Source organism: Anser cygnoides, chromosome 5, assembly GCF_040182565.1.
Source record: "Anser cygnoides isolate HZ-2024a breed goose chromosome 5, Taihu_goose_T2T_genome, whole genome shotgun sequence".
Classification (NCBI taxonomy): Eukaryota; Metazoa; Chordata; class Aves; order Anseriformes; family Anatidae; genus Anser; species Anser cygnoides.
Genome location: NC_089877.1, coordinates 12,301,103 through 12,322,519, shown reverse-complemented (window position 1 = coordinate 12,322,519; position 21,417 = coordinate 12,301,103). Strand labels below are relative to the sequence as shown.

Genomic DNA, 21,417 nt, shown 5'->3' with positions numbered 1-21,417 from the left:
ATCATTTACTGCGGGAACAAACAAAGCCACGGATTTTATATCAGAAAAAGCTTTAATGTTAATTCCATTACATAATTTGTCTGGGAAAATCTGTAAATAAGTTGTTAACGTCACTATTAGCTTCTGGTCCTGCTGAAATCAGAGGAGCCCTGTAAGGGGAACAAGAGTGCACTTTATCAAACTCAGTTGTATTTTTTTTTTATAACTGTTAAGATCCCTTAAAACAAATTTCCCAAGGCTTGACTTGTATAAGAAGAACAATCTTTTTTTTTTCTTTTTTTTTTTTTTTTTTCTTTTCAGTTGTGGTATATAAGGAAAAGAAAACTGTGCCACCCATATTCATAATGAGAAGCCAAACTGAAAATATTAACTAAATTTGTGACAATTATTCATTTGTGCAATAGATAATCAGAAAGAAGTAGAAATTATTCCTGCACCATTTTGAATATAATGATTGAATTTAAGAAGATACTAAACATCATTTATCAATGCTTTTATGGTTATGTTTGCAAGACTGTCAGCAGTCAACATATTAAAAAAAGACATTTGTTTTTTGCTGAGATTAGGAGAGAATCTTTTCCTTCAAGGACAACAGCGCAGATGTGTATAAACAGAGATGCCTAACTTGAGGTATTAGCTGTGGCATTGCTAAAGGAAGGAAAAAAAAGAAGAAAAAACAGATATTTGATCTAGTGTTTTGTGCAGGCACAGAATTCCAAGCTGGAAAGACTTGGTGTAGTAACAGGGTGATGTTCAGAATGAGGGGATGCAGCCTATTGATCCCTTGTTTCTATGGTTACAGACAACAGTAACTGCTCTATCTAGGTCAGATGGGAAGGTGTGAGTGAAAACAAAGATATTTGGAATCAGCAATGAGAGTTCAGAGAGAAGGCTTGCGAGGGAAGGCAGTTAGGGAGCTGAACGTGGAGGCAGTCGTTTCAATGTATATGCAATGTATATGTATGAATTCCCACGATTATTCAATAGTCTGCTGCTGGGGGTGTTTGTTTGAAGACTCATTCTCAGCTGTGCAAGCAGGGATATTATCTGATATAATGTGATACGTGGCACATCTAGCCGTGGGGACGAGACGGGCTGAAGGGGGAGGCAGGAGAGACAGAAGAGAGAGACAGATGTGCTGGGAAGGGGAAACAAAACCGAGCAGGAGCAGAGTGATGAGTGTCCTCAGTCCAGAAGTGATGAGAAACAGGTTAAAAAATTGTCCTTCCTTTTAGGAAGCAACTTGGGTGTAGGTAGCGCCGCACAGTCTGTGCATCTGGCGTGGCTCCTTGGTCTTTTCTGCTTTCTCCGAATCCTATCCGTGGTATTTTCTCAAATGAGCAAATAATATCAGTTTCTGTGTCTTTACCTGGCATATAACGTTGACCACCCAGCCTCTGTCCTTTCCAACTAGTAAGTAGTGTAGGACTTTGATCCTTTTGATCCTATTTTGATCCTTTCCCCATGCTTTTTACCTGGCAGTGCAGAACTCTGCACTTGCTCGTGTGAAACTACCTGCTGTTCTTGCCAGCCTGCCCTTGTGGCTTGCGGAGGGCCCTTTCCTACCCCCCGTATCACCTCGATATGATGCGACACAACCAGCAAATTTGATCAAGCTGCATCTCTCCCATTTTCCTGGTTGTAGGCAGAGGCAGATGAACAGCACTCGCGCCAGTACCGACACCTCGAGGAATGCGACTTGCAGCCAACCAGTCCTTAAGCAAGCCAAAATTATTAGGTAAATAATATATTCTGAGTATTTTATATATATATATAATTATGCAATACATTATATAAAATAATATAATACACCATGTAATATATAATATATAAAATAATACATGATACAATATAGCATATACTATATAATAATTACTATTATCAATATCATAAACTATATTATTACATATTATATTATTACACATATATGATACATAACCATACAATACATTCTATTGTAATCATATATTGATATATCAACAATTATAATTGATAATTAATATAAATTATAACCAATTATATCGATAATTATTACTATTAATTACCAATTATATCGATAACCAACACCAATATTAATGTTATACTTTATGTTACACATAATACATTCCGAATTATTTCTTCCCCAGCTGCAGCGCAGCAGCAGCACGCGATAGCCCTGAGGTGGTTTTAAGCTCCGGGCTGGCAGCAGTTTTGGGCCCATTTTCCCCAGTCCCCGGGCTCCCCAGAGCAGCCCCCGGGGTGCTGCCCCCTGTGCCTGAGGGGGCGGAACGGCCGCGGGGCGGGGCGGGGCGCGAAAAGGGGCGGGCGCACCGCGGGAGCGGACCAATGAGCGTGGAGGAGGCGGGGCTTCGGCGCGTAGGCAGCCAATGGGGGGCGGGCTAGCGGGACGGGGCGAGGGGCGCGGAGGTGGCCGAGCCCAGGCGGGCCCGGAGCCGGAGCCGGAGCCGCGATCGCGCCCCAAGATGGAGGCCCCCGGGCCGGCCCCGCAGCCCCGCCGCTTCACCTGGGAGGAGATCGCGCAGCGCTCGGCCCGCGGGCCGCCGCCCCAGGAGCGGTGGCTGGTGATCGACAGGAAGGTGTACGACATCAGCCGCTTCCACCGGCGGCACCCCGGCGGCTCGCGGGTCATCAGCCACTACGCCGGGCAGGACGCCACGGTGAGGGGCGTCCCGAGGGTGCTTGGTCCGGGGACGGGGAGGCTCGGGGGGACCTTGCTGCTCTCTGCAGCTGCCTGGAGGGAGCGTGGGGAGCTGGGGTCGGCCGCTGCTCACAGGTAACCGGTGATCGGACCAGAGGGAATGGCCTCAAGTTGCACCAGGGGAGGTTCAGGTTGGAAACGAGGAGACATTTCTGCTCAGACAGAGCAGCCAGGCGTTGGGACGGGTTGCCCAGGGAGGTGGGGGAGTCATCGTCCCTGGGGGTGTTCAAGGAGAGGTTGGATGTGGTGCTTAGGGACATGGGTCAGTGGGTGACATCGGTGGTAGGGGATGGTGGGGCCAGGTGATCCTGGAGGGCTTTCCCAGCCTTAATGACTCTGTGATTCCTCTCTGGAGGCACCGAGGGTGCAGGGTGCTGCTGGGGCTGTGGAAGGGCTGCCATCGCTCCTTCCCTTCTGAAGGAGTAACTGAGATGTGTGCAGGTACGGTGTCTGTGGCTGGCTGTGTAAATCCAGAGAGAAACAGTCGGTTTTAGGACACAGACAGACGGTAGAAATGCTCCCACTTTATACACACCTAGCCACAGACCAGATCTGAAAAGAAACACCTGAGCTTGCTGCTATGTGCTTTGCAGCTATAAGACTTAGCTTTTGAAGAATTATTCCTTGCAAGTCTAAGACCTAGCTCCTCGAAGAATTATTCCTTGCGACTGTAGGAGCATGGTAAGCCCCTAGCTTCAAAAAGCCAGCACAGTGTTTCCACGAGATTACAAGTGGGCGAAATCTTTTTGAAAAATTGTTTTTGTCTGAATGCCAAAGGTGAGTAATCATTGTTAGAGCTGAAAGTGGGGTGTGTGGTAGACTGTCTGTGTGGTTCTTCTGTTTGTCTGCTTGTCTGTCCCCCCCCCAGAATAAAAGAAGCATGCATTTCTCCAGGTGTAAGTAACTGGACCCTAGGGCAGGTATGGGATGTGAAGCTCCATCTTGAGTGCTTTTCTGGACTACTTTTCAATTCCTTTTTGTCCCTTTTAACACTAGGCACTGAGCAGAAAAGGATGGCACTTGAGACCAAGTGCTTTCCTTCACTGCTTAATATCTATGTAGCGTAAAGCCAAAGATAATATGTGAATTTGCACATACTTCACGAGGTCAGGACGTGCACATGCATTTTGTAAGCTCCGTTGCCGTTGTGTGATCAGAAACGCGTTGCTTGTACTGGCTGCCAGCATGTAGGGCTGAACGCAGCCGGGTGGTATGATTGTAGCCGACTGCATTCTTTAGGCATTATGATCTGTGTCGCTGCTGGGTGCAATTGAACTGCTGACCTCTCAGGAACCTGAGCCAAATAAATTCCATTAAAAAAAAACAACACAAAAAGCTATCTCCCCCCTTAAAAAAAAAAAAAAACACACCGAAAAACAAGTAAAGAAAGAACACTTTTCCTTCTAGTTTGCCAAGTGCTACTGCAGTGCTCTGATTTCTAGAATGTAGTGGTCCGTTTCTCAGCCTCCCATTGAGACTGCTCTGCCAGGTTTTACAGCCTGCATTGATTGTAATGATTGGTCTAAATGTGTGGTACCATCCTTCTCTGGCCGGCCCACATACACCTCTCTTTTTTTTTCTCTTTCAGTGAGAAAATGCAAATGAACATTCCTCTCTCTTCTTTCCCTCCTTTATTCACATTTCCTCCCTTATTCACTTCTTTTTCTTCTTTATTTGCATATGTGATGGTACATCTGAAGTGCAGCAGAGCTGACGTGGAGCTAGCCGCATCAGCCTCCTTTTGAACCCATTTCTTAGAGATCTTTTAAAGGAAGGATGTGCGTTGGAGATTGCCAAGAAAGCAAGTTTGGAGCAATGTGGGGCTTCTGAGAGACTGGTGTGGGTTATCAGGACCATCTGTGCCCTGCTTGTTCCATTATTCTTCCCAGTTCAGCTAGCTACTTGAGTTTTTGAGCTAATATTTTCCCCTTCTCTATGATCTGATCTTTTTTTCATGGCATGTAGTGTGAGTACAAATAAGACAGACACTTAAGGCAAAAGAGAGACAGGAGTATGTGGTTGAGATGATCTTGAGATTCAACAGGACATGAAATTTTAAGATTCAGAAGTTAGATGGAAGTGAGCCGATGTTTCTTGGTGAGCTGTGCACAGATGGTTTGGGTTGGAAGGGACCTTAAAGACTATCTAACTCCAACCTTGTGCCACGGGCAGGAACACCTCCCACCAGACCAGGTTGCCCAAAGCCCCATCCAGCCTGTCATCAAACACTGCCAGGGATGGGGCACCCACAGCTTCTCTGGGCAACCTGTGCCAGTGCCTTACCACCCACAATGTAAAAAAGTTATTCCTAATATCTGATCTAAACCTACCCTCTTTTAGTTTAAAGCCATTCCCCCTTGTCCTATCACTGCACTTCCTGACAAAGAGTTCCTCCTCAACCTTCCTGTAGTCCCCTTTAGGTACTGGAAAAGACTGCTATAAGGTCTCCCTGGAGCCTTTTCTTCTCCGGGCTGAACAACCCCAGCTCCCTCAGCCTGTCTTCATAAGGAGTGGTGCTCCAGCCCTTTGGTCATTTTCATGGCCCTCCTCTGGACTTGTTCTAGTATGTCCATGTCTTGTGCTGGGGGCCCTGTCATCCATAATCACAGCATCCACATAGAAACAGATACAGAGAATTCAGCTACAAGTGGTCATTTATGGTGTGAATAAAGCAGTACGATTTGTGGCAGAAATATCTGGTCCAGCCAGATCCATTAGTTGGGTTGCTTTCTACTAAACGTCATGAAATACCTTTCTTTTGCTATCACCTGAAGTGATTTTTCTCATCCTCTTCCTGTATCTGTATTTCAGGATCCTTTCATAGCATTTCATCCTGATAAGGCACTGGTGAGAAAGTACATGAGCCCCCTCTTGATTGGGGAGTTGGCACCAGATCAACCCAGCTTTGAGCCCAGCAAGAATGTAAGTATCTTAAAAACCTGTTATTTGTGTCAAAACTCTGCTGTTTACTTTCTCTTATTGGCAGCCTGAGATCCCTGTACATAAAATAGTGATACTTCATCACTAATAATATTGATAGTGTCTTGTGGAATCGTTATCAGTTTGAGGCTTCCCCTTGACCTAATGTCATTATTAATGGCCTAGAGTTTTGGGGCCTCTTAGCCACGTTCTTAGGCAGCTTTCCTGTTGCAGAGTGGCAGAGGAGCTGTGCTCAGAATCACAGGTATGTAAAGGAAAATCAGACTGGCAGAGGATTTCCTTTATTATTTCAGTATCTGTCACCTGTGGGTAGGAATTGAGAGGGTAAATACAGTCAGCTAAAGAAACTATGCATTGTCACAGAGGTGCTTGCATACTCAGGGGTCATAAAATAGCTACTGAAGGTTTGTCTCTTAAGTGACTGACTCTCAGCTTTAACCCACGGCCACATTGCTCCTTGAGAGGGGAAACAGAGCTCCTCTTAGGGTTCCTGAGGCACTTTCAGGCCAGCACATGCTCACTCTTGGCTCTCCCTACAGAAAAAGCTGGTAGAAGATTTCCGTGAACTCCGTGCAACTGTTGAGAAGATGGGACTTCTCAAACCCAACCGCACCTTTTTCATGCTGCATCTCTGTCACATCTTGTTGTTGGATGTTGCAGCTTGGCTCACCATCTGGTATTTTGGATCATCCACAGTGCCTTTCCTCATCTCTGCAGTGCTTCTAGGCACTGTCCAGGTAAGCAACTAGGCACTGAAATGGAGGGGAAAAAAAAAAACAGCCCCAGAAACACCAAAAGCTAGTCTTTGAGAATGAGGACCACGTTGCCGTAAGCACAGGGGAAATCTTGATCTTTGTGGACTTCTCAAAATTCTGCTTCTCCCTGAGTTCCACGGAGGGGGCTAAGTTACAGTACCATGACGTGATTTTTAGGTAGAGTGGGCTTCCCACTGCTTTTTGCTTTCCGTAGTCTGTCAAAGCCCTCCTTATTCCCAGCCTTCTTCATTCTGTGTAAGCCATGCTACACTTCTGAGGTCCCTTGTGTCAGAACTCTAAGGAACTGTGCATGAGCCAAGTTGCTGTGTTCCCATGGGAACCTACAGTGAATTAGAGAGAGAGCAGAACTGCTCTGAAAGCCCCAGCTATTTCTTCTGTGGCCAGCTGATCCTCTTGGAATTACAACTACTCAGAGGAGGCAGCAGCAAGCTGTTCCTTAAAGGAAACTTCGTTGCCAATTCCAGTGCAGTTTTGTAAGAGAATAAAAGCTGTTTCTTAGCTGCGTTACATTTTTCGTGATTTTTCTTTCCTCGTGAAAACAACTGTCTGAGCAAAAGTCATTAGGCAGAGTCTGGACTGCACTGGTATACAGTAATTGATAATTGTTTGGATGGGGTATTAGTAATGGAAATGCTTCTCTGTGACAGTGTGCTCTTGTTAACCAGTGATAAAGTCATGAGGAGAGTGGGAATAGTAAGTGAAGAGAGCCCCGTTTTCAGAAGTTTCCAACTCTTCTTTTTTCCTGGCAGCACTGGTTTTTTTGTTTGTTTGTTTGTTTCTTTTTTTTTTTCTTCCCCTTCCAGGCCCAGGCTGGCTGGCTCCAGCATGATTTTGGACATCTTTCAGTCTTCAGCGAATCCAGATGGAACCACTTGGTGCATAAATTTGTGATTGGCCATCTGAAGGTGAGCAGCCAGTGCTGAGAGTGACTGCCAGAGACTAGCCGAGGAGTCTCTACAGTCAAAAACAATCTCAGTACAAGAAGGAAGGAAATGCAAGGAACTACTTGGGAGGGCGGACTAAGGGCAGAAGATACATTTTTTTTTAATGGTATTATATTCTCATCCCTTCCTGCAGGGAGCACCAGCCAGCTGGTGGAATCACCTCCACTTCCAGCACCATGCTAAACCCAACTGCTTCCGAAAGGACCCTGATGTTAACATGCACCCCTTATTTTTTGCTTTGGGAAAAACACTCTCTGTAGAGGTGAGACATGGCAGAGTCTGCGAGGTTGCAGCATGCAGCTCTGGAAAGCTGCAGAGAGCTGGGAGACTAGTGACCCGTTGGTTTGGTCTCAGTATTTCAGGAATTTGTTGAGAGTGCATCTTGGCTTTAGTGGTCTTTGAAAAACAAGAAGAAACTGATGCATCAGTAACTTCCATATACTTAATGCTGCAGCAGTTTTCTATGTTTTTTTTTTTTCTTAATACATTCTTGCTGTGGGTTGAAATCTTCCAAATTTTCTCTGAAGGTTTTAAAAAACCACATGCTTCTGTAAAATGAGTACATCCAGAAAATGGCTTTTGTAATATAATTAACACTGTTAGAGTTGACCTGCTTTTTTATATAGTACTACTTTGCCTTCCACTAGTCCCTAATATTCCTTAGTAATCCTTCTAAGATTTTTATAGTCTTAAAATTTCAGTAAAAGTAACTGTTTTAAAATGAGGTGAAATATTTGTCATAATGACAAGTTCATACATCTCTGATGAGAGACCTGCAATTGCATGGAGATAAAGTTGCAAGTTTTTCTCTTTAACCAGATCAGATTGACTAATTGTAGCCTTTTTGGGAAATGAAGCACCAGTTCACAACCAAGGATTATTTGGAACTTTTACACTTACTGATCAAAGAAGCTATTTCAGTGGTTTCAGTCTCTCAGTGAGTGTCAGACTGGGTCCGACCTGGAGTCCAACTCTATTTCTAGTGCAACTCTGAAATCAGTTGAATGGTTTTAGCATTCGCTGGTCCTTTTTTTTTTATTTTATTTTTCTTAAAAAAAAAAAAAGTTATTTGAATGCATATTGTCACCTGGCTTAAATTCTCTGATTTGCATTGAAATTAAGGGTCTGAAAATATGATGTGTATCACATTTTAGTTCTTAGCTTTGCATTATGTGGATAAATACTTCAGGCATGTGTATAACTTTAGGTGAATCCTTACACACTCTAAGTTAAGTACATTAAAGCCAGCACAGTGATGTATATACCTGACAACAGAGCTGTAAAAATGCTTTCTGAATCAGAACATAACCCTCCTGTCTTCATGATTAATTCAAATTGGGATCATAATCAAAGTGATCACTAGAACCACCACAAAAGAAGAGGCAGGAACATGTGGCTGCTGGTAGCAGCTACACAAATGTTGAAAAGAGGGCTGCTGTTCAGAATGAGTTTGGACATGTGCAGGGATGTACTGGAGTCCCTCGGGGAAGTCAGTGATGTGATCTGTTACGTTTATACAGTGAACACTGAAAAATTAGCAGTCTTAGAGGGAGGATAATCTGTTCACCCATGTTCCTGTAGACACAGTTTAATGTCTAGATGCAAATTTCTGTGCTTTGGAGACCAATTGTAAGTAGCTGGGAGTTCTACAAGCTTTGTTAATACTATCATAGGTTCTTCTTTTTAATGGAGCTTTGTCCTGGCAGCAAACTGTTCTCTGTGCCTTGTGTGGTTTTTGATGTGAATGTTGTTAAGCAACTGTGCCCTCTGTAGGGAAAGAGCTTCCAGTGCACTTTGCTGTTTGTGGTGCAAGGGACTACCCAACCGATTGTGCATCCAACGCTTGGTGAGGAGGTTCTTTTTGGAAAACATATCATAGTCGTAGACTGAAGTACCAGTGAAAAATGAAGCCAGTGGCATGGTGGATGCTGGTACAATTTGGTAGGATACCTGTTTTAAAGGTTAGGAGGTATCTAAGCATACACTTCTTTGAAAAAGTAGATAGGAGGGTATACACAAATGTCTTTAGATGTCTTTGTGGCCTGAATAGTTTACTTGTTTTAACAGCTTGGTGTCCAAAAGAAGAAATTCATGCCTTATAACCACCAGCACAAGTACTTCTTCATCAGTGAGTAACCCTGCCTTTATGCAGTTCTATGGACAACATTTGCTCAAGCCCTTAATTTTCCAGTTTATCTCAATGTTTTTATCACACTGGCATGGTTAATGTCTCTGCAATCTCTTTCTTCGTTATAGTTGGTCCCCCAGCTCTGGTGCCTCTTTACTTCCAGTGGTACATATTCTACTTTGTGGTACAGAGGAAACAGTGGGTGGTAAGTTAGCTCCACTTTGCCAGCGGTGACTTTTCCTAGTTTTGTGCATACATTTCAGCGTAGGAAATGAGGCATTACTGGGAGCAACTCTGAGCTGTTTGTGTCAAGGAGGCGGGGTATGTGATCAGGGAAATAATGTTTGCTGGGGGAGAGAGCCTACCGCCCATGCAGCCCTTCTCTTCTATAAAGATCCATTCATAGCTGGGTAACAAAAGGTGTTCCCAGAGGGAACTGACTGATGTAGCTGCCAAATCTCTCTCCATCATATTTGAAAAGTCCTGGCAGCCACGTAAAGTCCCTGCTGACTGGAAAAGGGGAAACATTGCTCCCATTTTTAAAAGGGTGGAAAGGAGGACCCTGGGAACTATAGACTGGTCAGCCACGCCTCTGAGCCTGAGCTCAGATCATGGAACAGATCCTCCATGAAGCTATGTTGAGGCATATGGAAGACAGGGAGGTGATTTGAGACAGTCAACATGGTTTCCGCAAGGGCAAAAATAGTTCCTGACCAATGTAGTGGCCTTCTGTGATGGACTGACTGCATCAGTGGACAAGGGAAGAACAACTGGTGTCATCTACCTGGACTTCTTTGACATGGTCCCATACAACAGTCTTGTCCCTAAATTGGAGAGATATGGCTTTGAAGGGTGGGGTATTTGGTGGATAAGGAGTTGGCTGGATGGCTGCATCCAGAGAGGTGCAGTCAAAGGCTAAACCTCCAGGGGGAGATCAGTGATGAGTGCTGTCCCTCTGGGGTCCATACTGGGACCAGTACTATTTAATATCTTTATTAATGAAGTTTTATCTGTTTCCTTTATTACAGGACCTGGCCTGGATGCTGACCTTCTACGTCCGATTCTTTCTCACCTACCTGCCCTTGCTGGGTGTGAAGGGTATCCTGGGGCTTCATCTGTTAGTCAGGTATCATTCAACTTCAAATTCCTTCATTTCTTCTACTCGGTTCCCTTCATGTCAGCTCTTCAGCCTCCTGGTTATCTTGTCCATCTGCTCTCTATTCTTCTGCACCCTTACTCCTTTCAGCAAGACGGAGGTGGTTGGTTTGGTTTGTGCCTGTAGAAGGTCTGCATAGGCCTCATCTACTGATAAGATGTTTGGGGTTCCTGGTGTTAACTTGATCAAACGATGACCATCTTAAATGAATAAAGGTGTTTTGTACTGACTTGTTATGGCACAGGTGTGAGATTAGTGATGTTTTTTGTGTGTTTTGTGTGCACAGGTTCATAGAGAGTAACTGGTTTGTCTGGATCACACAAATGAATCACATACCAATGCACATTGATTATGATAAGAACGTGGACTGGTTCTCTACCCAGGTAAGACCTTCTTTCCAGGGAGCTGTGACTTTGAATGACAGAGGTTATTGACTGGGGTATGTAATGCCCAAGAGAGTTGATCATAGCAGCAATGAGAGCTGACAGACAAGCTGCTTATGTTTTCTTCTCACTGTGTGGAGTGAGTGATATGTTCAAAGAAAGTAGGCGGAAGTGGGATGGAAGCTTCAGATGCTAAACAGATCTCTCAAGGAAAAGAACCAGAGACGCTACAGTGGTCTTCAGATGGAGATCTTCCCATGCGTGAAGGATGGATCTCTCTTTCTCTGTGCTCTGTCTCATTTCAGCTCTGAAGGCATTACGCAGTTTTTTAAAGTGAGAGATGTGAAGGGACCTGTACAGTGAGTTCTGGTTGCTTATCTTACTGAGGAAGTCATCTGTTCTCCTAAATTATGTCCCTAATAATCATATATCACATCATGACCATCTATGTTGACTAGAGATGGCTCTTAGACTTGCTATATTCAATCAGGAGGCATGTGATGATAAGGAAACTTGTGCCTGCTTACTGTTGTCTGACAAATGTAAGAGAAGGCGCGTTCCTAAAATAACACTTAAACGTTATCTTTTTTTTTTTTTTCTCTCAGCTCCAGGCAACCTGTAATGTTCATCAGTCCTTATTCAACGACTGGTTTAGTGGACATCTGAATTTCCAAATTGAGCACCAGTGAGTTGAAGCATGGGCTGGGGTTGTGAGAGAATTTGGGGGAGCGCTCGTTATAGTAGATCTAAAGAGCCTACAAGGGCCATCTCTCTCTATCAGCTAAGACAAGAACAAAGGAAAATGAGGGTAAATTTTGTGCTGTTCATATGGGGAGGAAATGGGAAATCCAAATGATGGTCATAAACTTTTTGGAGCACTGAGGAGTACCAACACCACTTTGAATATGAGTAGCATGGCACAGGAGTGATTGAGAATTGCCAGCGTCCTGGTTAGTGCTGATGTTGAGTGAAGTGGTGTGAGAGGGACCGCTACAGAGCACTAATGGCTATAGGCACAGAGGGAGGTTGAGTGTGCATCCTAAGTTTAGGTGCAGAAGAGGTGTAGGAATTCTGTGGGGCAATGGATGCCACTGAAATCACCATATTCTCTTCCACAGCCTTTTTCCTACAATGCCTCGACACAATTACTGGAAGGTGGCCCCTTTGGTGAAGTCCCTGTGTGCCAAACATGGCATTGAGTACCACTGCAAGCCACTGCTCACCGCCTTTGCAGATATAGTGCAGTATGTATCAACCCAATGCATTCCCTAGGTGAAGGGCTGTCCAATTATTACAGAGTGAACAAACGAGACACGTGGGAAGCAGAGAGGCAGCCAACTTGAATCACAGAAGTCCTGTGAATAGCTGTAGATAGTATGGCTGGCTGTGAAAGGGACTGGAAAACTGTTCAGTCATGGCATTGGTTTCAGTAGCAGCAGGAGAAGGTATCAGTATGAATGACCTAACGGAGAGTCCCTTTTCTTCACTTCTGCTTTCAGTCAGTAGGATGCCAGATCTAGTGCCTCTATCTCAGAGTATGCTCCGGGGAAAGAGATGTTTTCAGATAGATGAGTTTCAACTGTCATTCATACTCTTTTGTTACCCTTTCTTTCCCTCCCTCATCCTCCCAGATATTTCTTTTTCACTTGAAAAGTCATAAAATAATAGAATATCCTGCGTTGGAAGAGACCCACAAGGATCATAGAAGACAACTAGTGGCTCTGCACAGGACCACTCAAAAATCAGACCATATGTCTGAGAGCATTGTCCAAACGCTTCCTGAACTCTTCGAGGCTCAGTGCTGCGACCTCTTCCTTGGGGAGGCTGTTCCAGTGCCTGACCACCCTCTCAGCAAAGAAAAACATTCTTAAAACATTCTGAGGCCACGCTGGTGCTCAACAAAGCCTGAAGAGGGGAACCCGCCTCCTTTCCCCTGTCCTTCAATAGCATGTGTTTCTCTTCTGCCATGCTTGCTCCTTTAGTCTTAATTCTACTTAAGTTGTTTGCTTTAACCTTCCAGTCTTTGTCTGATGTAGACCATGTGGTTTGTTTCTTCTTCATGTTTTCCAAGGAGCTGTAGACTACGTTGCCTTGTCTCTAAGGATTTCTTTTACTTAATTTATAGATGGGAATTCGTCCCACAAGGTTATGTTCCCTGGATGCTATATTTTATTATCTTGTTTCTAAGGAAATGTGGTTCTCTCTTGGCAGCTCTTTGAAAGATTCAGGGGAGCTCTGGCTAGATGCCTATCTACATAAATAAGAAGCAGAGGATCCTTCCAGAGGAATTCCCCACCCTTGGTGCCTCCTGTGGTGATCATCTGGAAGATACTGCACAAAGGAGAGAGAGCTGGCTAAGCCAGAGGTGGGGAGGTGACACAGCTTAATTCTAGTGATGAATGTGATTTAATGGACTTTTTTAAAAAGGTGTGTTCTTAATTCTTCTTGTGCTTTTTTGATTTCTCTTCTCTGGGGTTGAGTTACAAGGAAAAGTAGAACGGAGGAGCTTATGTTCCATCAAGCTGGAGAGGCTTCTTTGGGACTGGGAACAGATTGCCTTCTATCTGCTGATACTGCATTTACTGAGTATATAGTAGGGAAGTCTCTTAAGTAACATAGTGAGGTGGCTTTCATTATGAATGTAGTAAGAAAGTTGAGACAGCATGCGATGGGAGTTACTGAAATGTGGAGGCAAAAAGAAAAAATTGTGTAGGTGCTACACTTTCAAAAACCCACGTGCAATTAGCAATGGCAATGGAAGTACCCAAACCAAGGGGACAGTACAGAGCATATGAGAGCTCATGCCAATATGTATGTGCATGGGTGAGGAGGAAAAAAAGGTGCAGGCAGCAGTTCTGTAGGAATAAGCATGAAGAAATTAGAGACCTAACTAAGGCAGAGAAACAGGAAAGAACAGGTTATTCCCCAGGCCTGTAAATGTGAGAGCTGGGCATGCCCTTGTCTGTAGGGAATGCTCCCCTGCACATCTCTTCTGTGCTGAAGGCCTCTGAGTTATTTGCCCACGTGTAATTTCCCATGGAGTCTCTGCAAGTGTCCTTCACAGTGCCATACTTTCGTGTCACTGAACCAATTACTAAAAGTGAGAAGAGACAACAGAAATATGGAACGTCCATGCTCACAACTCAGCCCATGTAGGGATCCCTAAGGAAACAAAAGGATAATCAGTCTGTTGGCCACCTGAAGCTTCACGTATATTTGAAACTCTGGTCAAATGGATGACTTGTTAAGCAGAGAGAACTCGGAACTTCTGGACCCAGGGAGTATGAGGTGTTTCTGTCTTACCTGCAGACAAATTTAATTGAGTTGTAAAAATGTTAGGGTTTAGGATACTGTTTAAATTATTTTTAACTTTTCAACCAGCAAAAGTCAGCAGGCTGCATACCCTTAGGCACACATCAGCCAAAATATTACTGAACTTTCTCTGTTGGATGATGCGCATTCAAAATACACCTCACAAAGACATGCACTATGTGATCTATTGTAATTAGCCTTAGTGCCTTCCCTGGTGTCTTTTCCTTTACTACACCAAATGGGATATAGCTCTTGGCATACCAGTAATGAAGATGTCTTCATTATCTTTTTGTCTTTAAGCCTTTAGCTTTTTTATCTGTGTGTTCTGGGACCAATCCTTTTTTTTCTATTGTCTCTCGTGTAGATAAACAAGGTAATTTTCCACCTGTTTGGTGTTCTCTTCTTTGCCAATCTACTTACTGTTAATACAGTGTGCCTGACAGCTTTCCATGACCTGTTACCTCAGTAACAGTGGGTTAGTGTCCAAAAGGGGTTGATTCTGAGGAAGATAATGGTGCTTTCCCTGGTCAGTGTCAAAAAGGAGTATGGCGTGTGAGGGAATAGAAGAAATGCATCTCTTCAGGCCAAGGTTATTGTTAAATGCAGAATAAAATTGTAATGGAAAAAATAAAAATATCATTAAATCATTGATAAAGGTTGATTAAAAAACTATAAAAAAAAAAGGGCCAACAAAGGCCCAACTGAGGCCCCACAACTCTTTTACCTTGTTTTTCCTTGTGTGTTTTTCTCCCTCTTCTTATTAGAACTATTGATGGAAGAAATAATAAAATTCCTTATCTTACTAATTACTTCTGCCATCACCGTAAAATATGTTTGTGCAAGATTCATCACTCCTTAAAATGTGGAATAAATGTCCACAGCTGCAGAAAGAGAGCTGTCATAAAACTCAGCGTTTGTATTTCAGAGGAAGGGAACACTTAAATAGCTTTGTCCTTTGTAACTTGTGTGAAGTATGCAGTACAAATAATAAACCAAAATGAATCTTATTAAAAAAAAAAAAAACATATACCAGTTTTTCCACCAGGATGGTGAGAAGTAAAAATGATTCCTGACTCCTAGAAGTTGCACTACTATATATGTAGCAATGTACATGTTTTACGAAATCAAGAGCTGTTCTAAGGACTTTCCTTCAACAGGCTGTTAGGTCTCAGGTGAAACTTCAGAGTGGCTCTGTTTATCTCAGCAGCAGGAGCAAGCCTCATGGCTTTGGCTGTTCTTTATTTCCTGGGCAGGATCACCCAGTTGTGGAATGGAAAGTGGGTGAAATACTGATGTTTGACTGCATTTTAAATCATTTCAGCGCATAAGAAGTCATTTTTAAAGATCTGTGTTACTGAGCACTGCCAAAAGTTTTCTCTGACCTTGGAATGTTGGCCATAGGCCACAAAAGACAAAAGTCTTGTTATGTTAGGACAGCTATTGTTTAATGTCTCAGCTCTATAATGGAATATCCCGGGCTAGGCTCTTCATGCACATGGAAGAAGTTGGACAAGGATGTTTTCTGAAGATCCTCTAGAGGGATTGCATCTCCCTAACTCAAGTTTCACACCACTGAATTTTGACTACTGGATGAACCACACAGATAATCCTGGTAGCAAGTGGAGCTAGAATGCTATGTCTTGTATTTTGGCTGTAATTAACAGGTTTGGAAGTAAAGTTCACTTCTGCTTTTTTCTGAGGACCAGTGAATCTTTAATTCAGATACGTAAGTAGAATGGTTTCAAGAGGCAAGAAAGGAACTTTCCCTTTTTTGTCAGGACAAATTTTTGATCTTTGACAAAAGAGGGAACTGACCTTATGTTTCTCTCGTTGCTGGATAGTGTGTTCTAGTCAAATATATACTTTATAAGGATGTGAGTACTTCCAGCATGTTTTGGAGGCTTCAGCTCAGTACATGAAGCTTTGAAAGTACTTATATGGATTGTGACAAGAGAGGTAAGTAGGAAAAAAAATGTGCTTGTATGTCAAGTAAGCTGTACGTATTCACCAATGTTGAAAGTGCTGGTGTTGCCCAGCACGTGGCTTTTTATCTTGAATGCCCAGAGTCAGAACATTATTATCTGGATGTTTAATTTTGAAAATTCAAATAAATTTAAGCTACTCTCAGGGCTAGGATGACCTAAGAATTAACAGCTTTGAAGACAGCAATATGCCTAAGTTCCATTTAGTGCCTAAGACTTTGGAGGCTCTTTTGTCTTCTCTGTCCCTGTAAAGAGGAAACATCCACAATACAGTAAATCAATTGCCCAACTAACCAGGGAAAATAACAGGATGAACTGATTCACATCCAAAAGGGTAAGACCAAAAGGGAAGCTGAATCAAGATAAGTAGTTCTGCATACACTGAATTGGCTAGAAACAATCCAAGACAGCTTAAGTGGATAAATAAGGTCTATGACAACTCTTCAATTTTTGTGATCAGTCTTGGCTGTTTAAATTCCGCAGTGGCAGATTACTCTGAGACATTTGATATTGAAGTTTTACAATATCAAAGTGCAAGTCCCAAACCCCTTTCAGTTTCTCGGAACGTGCACTGGAATACACAATTTAGGGACACAAATTTGCTATTTAGTGGAATCCCTTTCAATTCATACATGAAACACAGAACCTAAGCACTGCAAAACAGCCACTTGATGGCAGTAAGGCATTGAAAGGGACACGGGGCATTGCAGCCTCACAGAGAACTGAGGTTTGAGTGTTTAAAGGCTCCAGTCTTGCTATTATTCTACTGATCACTTAAAGGAAGTAACTATGAAATTAATTATAGACTCAAAGAATCATTTTGTTTGGAAAAGACCTTCAAGATCATCAAGTCTTCTTAACCTGACCTACCAAGTCACATCATTAAACCACTTCCTTTAGTGCCACATGCACATCTCTTAAATACCTCCAGGGATGGGGGCTGCAGCACTATACTAGGCAGCCTGTTCCAATTCTTGCTCACCCTCTTCATGAAGAAATTAATACTAAACCAGTCTAAACCTCCTGGCTGCAACCTGAGAGAGTTTCCTTGCATTTTGCAAGGAAACTTGCCACCTGAGGGAGAAAAAAAAATCATTTGCCACCTGAGAAAAAAGGCTTCCCTGCTGCAACCTCCTGTCAGGTAGTTGCAGAGAGCAATGAGATCTCCTCTGAACCTCCTTTTCTCCAGCCTAAACAAATTCAGCTCCCTCAGCCATTCTCATAAATCTTACTATTTTTCATCTACTTCCAGGACTGTCTTTTACTCCATATCCTTTCCCCCTCTGCTACAGCTTTGGGAGACATGGGAGGAATCAGGCAAGGCTAGTCTAGCAGCCTTCTAGGAGTGGTGTAAAATTGTTCTCTGCTTTAGGTTAGAATACACCTCTTTAACCTTAAAAACTACCTAAAAATGAAGCATTTTGGCTCCCACTACAGCCATTGGAGGTAAAGGGGGCCCTTTCAGATGAAAAAACTAAGAGAAATACAATGAATTACTTCTGGAGATGCTTGCTGCTCTTCAGGCTCCGTAGGAAGAATGTATACAACTAGGTCAGACTAAATGCAGCTCTGTTTTTTACTGCTAAGGTTAGGTGACTATTACTGTCAGATCTCAGTTCTGTGGGAAGAAGATTGTTTTTACTGATACACGTTTCTTGACATATAAGAGGTGTTGCTAACTTCTGCTGAAGGTGATCTCTGTGGACAGTCCAAACGTATCCTGTATGGATGCCAAAGGCAGTATTTTTCTATTCCTTGCGGACAACAGGGGCTCAGGACCATTCCGAATCATAGAATCATTTTTGTTAAAATGGACATTAGGAAGTCTTCTAGTCTGACCTCCTTCCCAAAACAGTGTCATCGCTGAGTTCAGGCAAGGTTGCTTAGTTTAGTGCTTCGTTCAGATGGGGCTGGAAAACCTGCAGGGGCAGACTCAGCAGGCTTTGTGGGCGGCGTGAAAACTTCTGTCAGGACCTCCCTTGTTTCAGTGTAGTACCTGCTCCTTTCCTCGCACTACTCAAAATCCTACGCAGCTATAGAAAAAGGAGCCCTCAGTGATGGACACAGGCTCTGGTAAAAAGCACATGGAGGTACACGGAGTGCCCCTGACTACTTCCTCGGAGTGCTCCCATGCAGAATCGTGTCTGCGTGGCTCATTGCTGAAATACAGAGCCCTATTTCTCCTAAAATATAAAAAGAACAACACCCTTTGTCCTGGTTTCAGTTGGGATGGAGTTAATTTTCTTTGTAGTAGCTGGCAAGGTATGGATTAGGTTGAGAATAATTCTGATAACATGCTTTAGCTGTTGCAGAGCCGTGCTTACGCTAAGTCAAGGGCTTTTCAGCTTCTCATGCTCTGCTGCCAGTGAGGTGTCTAGGGGTGCACGAGAAGCTGTGAGGGGACAGAACCAGGACAGCTGACCCCAAACTGGCCACAGGGATATCCCATACCATATAGCATAATGCTGAACAATAAAACTGGGGGAGTTGGCTGGGCAGAGGCGCAGCTGCTGCTCGGGGACAGGCTGGTCAGTGGGCGGTGAGCAACTGCACTGTGCATCACTTGCTTTGTATATTCTTTAGTAATTACTGTTTTCCCTTCCTTTTCAGTTCTATTAAACTGTCTAAAAACCGTCTTTATCTCAGCCTAAGAGTTTTACCTTTTTATTTATTTAGTTATTTCCTGATTCTTTCTCCCATCCCACTGTGAAGAACTGAGTTAATGGCTGCGTGGTGCTTAGCTGCCTGCCAGGTTAAACCACAAAACCTTTCCAATGGATATCTTAAACTCAGTTTGACGAGAATCAGCCACTGGTGAGAAATGCAATCCATTTTGCTTTTCTGATCCTTCCTAATTATCTCTCTTATTTAAGCTCATGTCCGCACTGAGAACAAGTCACAGCATCAGGTAAGTGAAGTGTCCATAAGATAAAGGGGCAGTCAAAAAACAAGAGAAAATATCAGACTCCTTAATGCCTTAGCAGAAAATATTGACTCCTTAATGCCTATGAGCTCTGGTTGTGGTTTCGTAAGAAACGGTGACTGCTATCTTTAATACAGTGCAACACTGATATAAGGCAAGTAAGAGAGAACAGTAGTCCCAGAATGATGCGAAAGGAAGACAGGGGTAAGACTAATGAAGAGAGAAAGCAGAGCAACTTCAATACAGTTTTTTTTTCTTTTCTTCTGAAGACTTCCTGTCCTCATTCCAGAAACCACTCCTTGGGTCCTTCCATGGTTATCAACAGCACTGTGAACATCAGCAGAAAGTGAAGTGAAGGACAAGAAAAAAGGGGGGCTCTTTTTACTCAGGATATCTTCTCTCTTACAGAGTGTGAGCCACACTTTTTTCCTAACAGCAAAAAAAAATTTGAGTCATGGAACAGCTTGTCTGTTCAAATCTAATTAGCTTTTCTTATTGAGCCAGAAACAGTGTAAGTAATTTTGCTTTCTGTCAAACATTTAACTCTACAGCTGTCCAAAGTCAACTAATAAGTAACTAACCACTCTATCTAGATTTAACATCTGCTTCTGTATCAAATTTATCACATATATGTTTCCATGCATATCTCATGTTACTCCAACATCAATATCTTTATTAATGATGCAGACAGGAGGATCGAGTGCACCCTCAGCAAGTTTGCAGATGACACCAAGCTGAGAGGTACAGTTGACAGGATAGAAGGAAGGGATGCCATCCAGAGTGGCTTAGTCAGGCTTGAAAAGTGGGTCCACGTGAAGCTCATGAAGTTCAAGACCAAGACCAAGCTCCCGCACCTGGGCTGGGGCATTCCCAAGCATCAGTATAGACTGGGGGATGAATGGATTGAGAGCAGCCCTGCACAGGAGGGCCCCAGAAATGACGAGAGGGCTGGAGCACCTGTTCTACAAAGAAGGGCTGAGAGAACTGGGCTTGTTTAGCCTGGAGAAGAGGAAGTTCCAGGGAGACCTTACTGCAGCCTTTCAGTAAGTAAAGGGGCTTATAAGAAAGATGGAGACTCTTTATCAGGGCAGGTAACAACAGGACAAGTGATAATGGTTTTCAACTAAATGGAGGTAGATTTAGATTAGACATCAGGAAGAAATTCTTCACTTGGAGGGTGGTGAGATGTTGGAACAGGTCGCCCTGAGAAGCTGTGGATGCTCCTTCCCTGGAAGTGTTCAAGAGTGGGGCTTTGGGCAGCCTGATCTGGGGCAATATATTCCTGCCCATGGAAGAAGTTTTTGGAACTAGATGAGCTACACCACAGCCCCAGCCAGCACAGGGCAGCAGTACGATGGCATACCTAGCTTATGCAGCAGAGGTCAGGGCCCAGGCCTGCCCTAATTCCAGGCAGAGTGTTATAGCCACCCAATTCAACACAGGAATGGTGTGACTGTGTTACTCTGGTGCTTCACCAAGGTAAAAATCTTTTTGCTACTGATTTTTATCTATTTTAAATACATGTGCAGTGCTTCAGTGCATTTTACAGATGTGTCCTTGGTTACTACAATGGTACAATATAATCACAAAATCCATTAAATATTCCAGAACAGCAGGATGAAAAATTTCCATAATGTAATTGGCACCAGAAATTGTCCTCATTTCCACAGAGCTTAATGAGCTCCATCAGGGTTGCTTCTTAGACCCATACTATTTATTAGTTCCAGTAAGTACTGTCAGTTATTTTTATTAATAAAGTTTGGGAGAGTAAATAAGTAAATTCTGTAAATAAGAAGGGTAAATCACAGATACGGTGCAACCTGGATTATCCAGGAAGCTGACTACAAGCAAAAGAACTGCCTTGGCACAGCCAAACATAGAATTTCACATCTAGGAAAGATGGATCTATATTACTGTCTGAAGATAGGTGATACCATCCATGTCTTTAAAGAAAAAGACATGGAAATCATGGTGTGTTGTCTGTTGCGTATGAGCTTCCAGATGAGTACGGCATAGGTTTTGGCAGGTGTGTGGGAAGTTGTTGCAGAATGCTGAGTATGCTGCAAATGCACTTTAATTGATTTCTCAATACTGTCTCTGGGTAAACATGCCTGTTGTGGCTTTTGCTAGCTATCTGGGCTTTTCCAGAGAACTCCGAAATTTGTTTGGTGGCCT

General features: G+C 43.3%; 2 protein-coding genes across 7 annotated transcripts in view; both read left to right on the top strand.

The window, feature by feature from the left end:
- Nucleotides 1-5,620, top strand: part of RAB3IL1 (RAB3A interacting protein like 1) — a 67,162-nt gene extending 61,542 nt beyond the window's left edge. For all 6 annotated transcript variants that reach the window (XM_066997401.1, XM_066997403.1, XM_066997400.1 and 3 more), the window contains 2 exons: nucleotides 1,646-1,738; nucleotides 5,510-5,620. The gene's annotated coding sequence lies outside the window, so the exon portion shown is untranslated. The remainder of the gene's footprint in view (nucleotides 1-1,645; nucleotides 1,739-5,509) is intronic.
- On the top strand, nucleotides 2,265-16,037 carry FADS1 (fatty acid desaturase 1). The gene is made up of 12 exons (XM_013177618.3): nucleotides 2,265-2,657; nucleotides 5,510-5,620; nucleotides 6,178-6,375; nucleotides 7,218-7,319; nucleotides 7,492-7,620; nucleotides 9,426-9,486; nucleotides 9,615-9,691; nucleotides 10,515-10,612; nucleotides 10,929-11,025; nucleotides 11,631-11,710; nucleotides 12,144-12,269; nucleotides 13,237-16,037. The coding sequence occupies exons 1-12, from the start codon at nucleotides 2,367-2,369 to the stop codon at nucleotides 13,286-13,288; spliced, it is 1,422 nt and encodes a 473-aa protein (XP_013033072.2). The 5' UTR covers nucleotides 2,265-2,366; the 3' UTR covers nucleotides 13,289-16,037.
- The last annotated feature ends 5,380 nt before the right edge of the window (nucleotides 16,038-21,417 follow it).